Source organism: Helobdella robusta (assembly GCF_000326865.2).
Source record: "Helobdella robusta unplaced genomic scaffold HELROscaffold_112, whole genome shotgun sequence".
In the NCBI taxonomy this organism is placed as follows: Eukaryota; Metazoa; Annelida; class Clitellata; order Rhynchobdellida; family Glossiphoniidae; genus Helobdella; species Helobdella robusta.
Genome location: NW_008703630.1, coordinates 14,288 through 16,628, shown reverse-complemented (window position 1 = coordinate 16,628; position 2,341 = coordinate 14,288). Strand labels below are relative to the sequence as shown.

The 2,341-nt window shown below is 32.0% G+C and overlaps 1 protein-coding gene across 1 annotated transcript; it reads right to left on the bottom strand.

Annotated features, from left to right (window-relative positions):
• Positions 1-598: 598 nt before the first annotated feature.
• HELRODRAFT_183592 (hypothetical protein) lies at positions 599-1,891 on the bottom strand (the record flags this gene model as incomplete). The annotated part of the gene is made up of 1 exon (XM_009013186.1): positions 599-1,891. The coding sequence occupies one exon, from the start codon at positions 1,889-1,891 to the stop codon at positions 599-601; it is 1,293 nt and encodes a 430-aa protein (XP_009011434.1).
• Positions 1,892-2,341: the final 450 nt, after the last annotated feature.

Here is a 2,341-nt window from a genome sequence, read left to right as displayed (position 1 = left end):
TCCAAGTAACGAATTGATATCTAGATGAAAGGTAGCTACGAAACCAAGTCAAACTAGAGTCTCTTATACCATAGTGATGAAGTTTGTGTAATAAAATCGAATGGTCAATACAATCAAAAGCTTTTGAAAGATCGAGACATATTCCAATTACATAATTTTTCTTTTCACTTGCGACTCCAATTTTTTGAATCAGTTCCAGTATTGCCATTTCAGTTGAGTGGTTTTTTCGAAAACCAAATTGATGATTAGAAAGAATGTTATTTTTTTCAAAAAATTTGAGCAAACGACTGTGCATCAATTTTTCAATAATCTTCGAAAAAACAGGCAACAAAGATATAGGTCGAAAGTTTTTAACCTCTGAGTTACCTCTTTCTTTTGCAATTGGAACAACTTTGGATGTCTTGAAGCACTTAGGAAAGATGCCCTTGTCAAATGATAAGTTGATTAAATATTCAAGAATTGTTGCTGTTGATTTAATTGTTGATATTACTATTTTTGTTGATATTTCATCGTAACCACTCGACGTCTTGGGTTTGAAAAGTTTTGTGGTTGAAATGATTTCAGATGATGAAACACGGTTACAAAAAAATGAATTTACTTACCCATTTTGAAGATAATTTTTCCATCTTGTGTCTTCTACAAATGATTGCTGCATATCTGAGGCCAGATTGATGAAATAATTATTGAGAATAGTTTCAGGATTATCAATTGGATCATCTTTTAAAGTTAATTGAATTGTTGATGTTTTTTTGTTATTTCGTTTCGCTAAAGAATTGATGATTGACCATGTTTTCTTGCTGTCGCCATTGCTTTGTTGTAGAAGATTAAAATAATATTGTCTTTTCAACTGGCACTTGATCTTGTTGCATAATTTGCTGCATGATTTGAGTGCTGTATAGTTGTCTGACGATGTGTGCTTTAGATATTTTTTATATAACATTTTTTTCCTTTTTAACATTTGTTTAAATTCTTTAGTTATCCACGGTTTGTTTTTTGCCATCTTCTGAGCCTGTCTTTTAGAGGTCACTGAACAATAAGTTTTATAATGTAACCGAAAGATGTCGATGAAATTTTGGAAGGCCACATCTACATCATCGCAGCTCAGCACACTTGTCCAATCGGCATTACATAAACCTTCATTTAAATTATTTATTCTGTGTGTTGAATAAGAATATTTTGAAAATGTAACGTCAGCAACTGTCTTATTATTTATTTTTTGATTAGTGCAAGCAAAAAGTGGGATGTGGTCTGATAGGTCGCATAAAAGGGTACCACATTGTATAATATTTTCTGGATGATTTGTAAACAAAATGTCTATAGTGGATTTTTTTGTATTACTGATTCTTGTAGGAACTGTGATCATGGATTTGAGGTTGTAACATGTCACAAGTTGGTTCAATTGAATTTTATTTATACTGCTAACTTCTGGTGATAAGTCAATATTTAGATCTCCCAAAAGATAAACAAATTTATTTTCATTACTAGTTATTTGTAAAACTTGTTCTAATTCTTTAAAATATTGTTTAATTTCGTATATTGGAGGTCGATAACTAACCATCACAATTGAATTTTTAGATTTAAAATTGTTAATGATCTCTATTGCAAACATTTCAAACTTTGGCGAGCCAATGGTATTTAAATCATCTCTTATTCGAAAGGTAGAATCATTACAGACATAGAAACCAACCCCTCCACCGTTTTTGTCATGACGATTTTTGCCTACATATCTATATTCATCCATGCCAACCAAACTTTCAGTACGTTCGTTTAACCAGCTTTCTGTTATCGCAACTACATTGAATTTGATGTGACTGTTTGACAAATAGCTTTCTAATTCATTGGTTTTGTTGACCAAACTTCTTATGTTCAAATGCATTAAGTTGAAAAACATACTGCTATCAAGATCTTTATTTATTAATTTATATTCATTATTCAACGTCTTAAAATTGTCATACCTTTTACATGTAGTTTGCTTGGGGTTTAAATTGTCTTTTTCTTCATCATCACTGCTGTCCTCATCATTATCAACATGTTATCCATCTTATTTGTTTGATCGACAATTGTTTCTGGTTTCTTATTGAATTGCCACTCGCGTACTATAATGGGCTGAGGCATTATGTCAGGGTCTTTCATTTTCTTAGAATCAGAGCTATCGATGCAAACTCTAAACGTACTGGATTCTTCTTCATCTGTTTTTTTATTCTCAGTTTGACTATTATTGTTATTGACGTCGGCTGTAGAAGCTGGTGCCATTTTATTGAGTTGTTTGAGTATGGGATATCAGGAAACAACATGGATACCATTGTCGGTTAGGTAGGCCATCACATCATTTCTGTGGCAC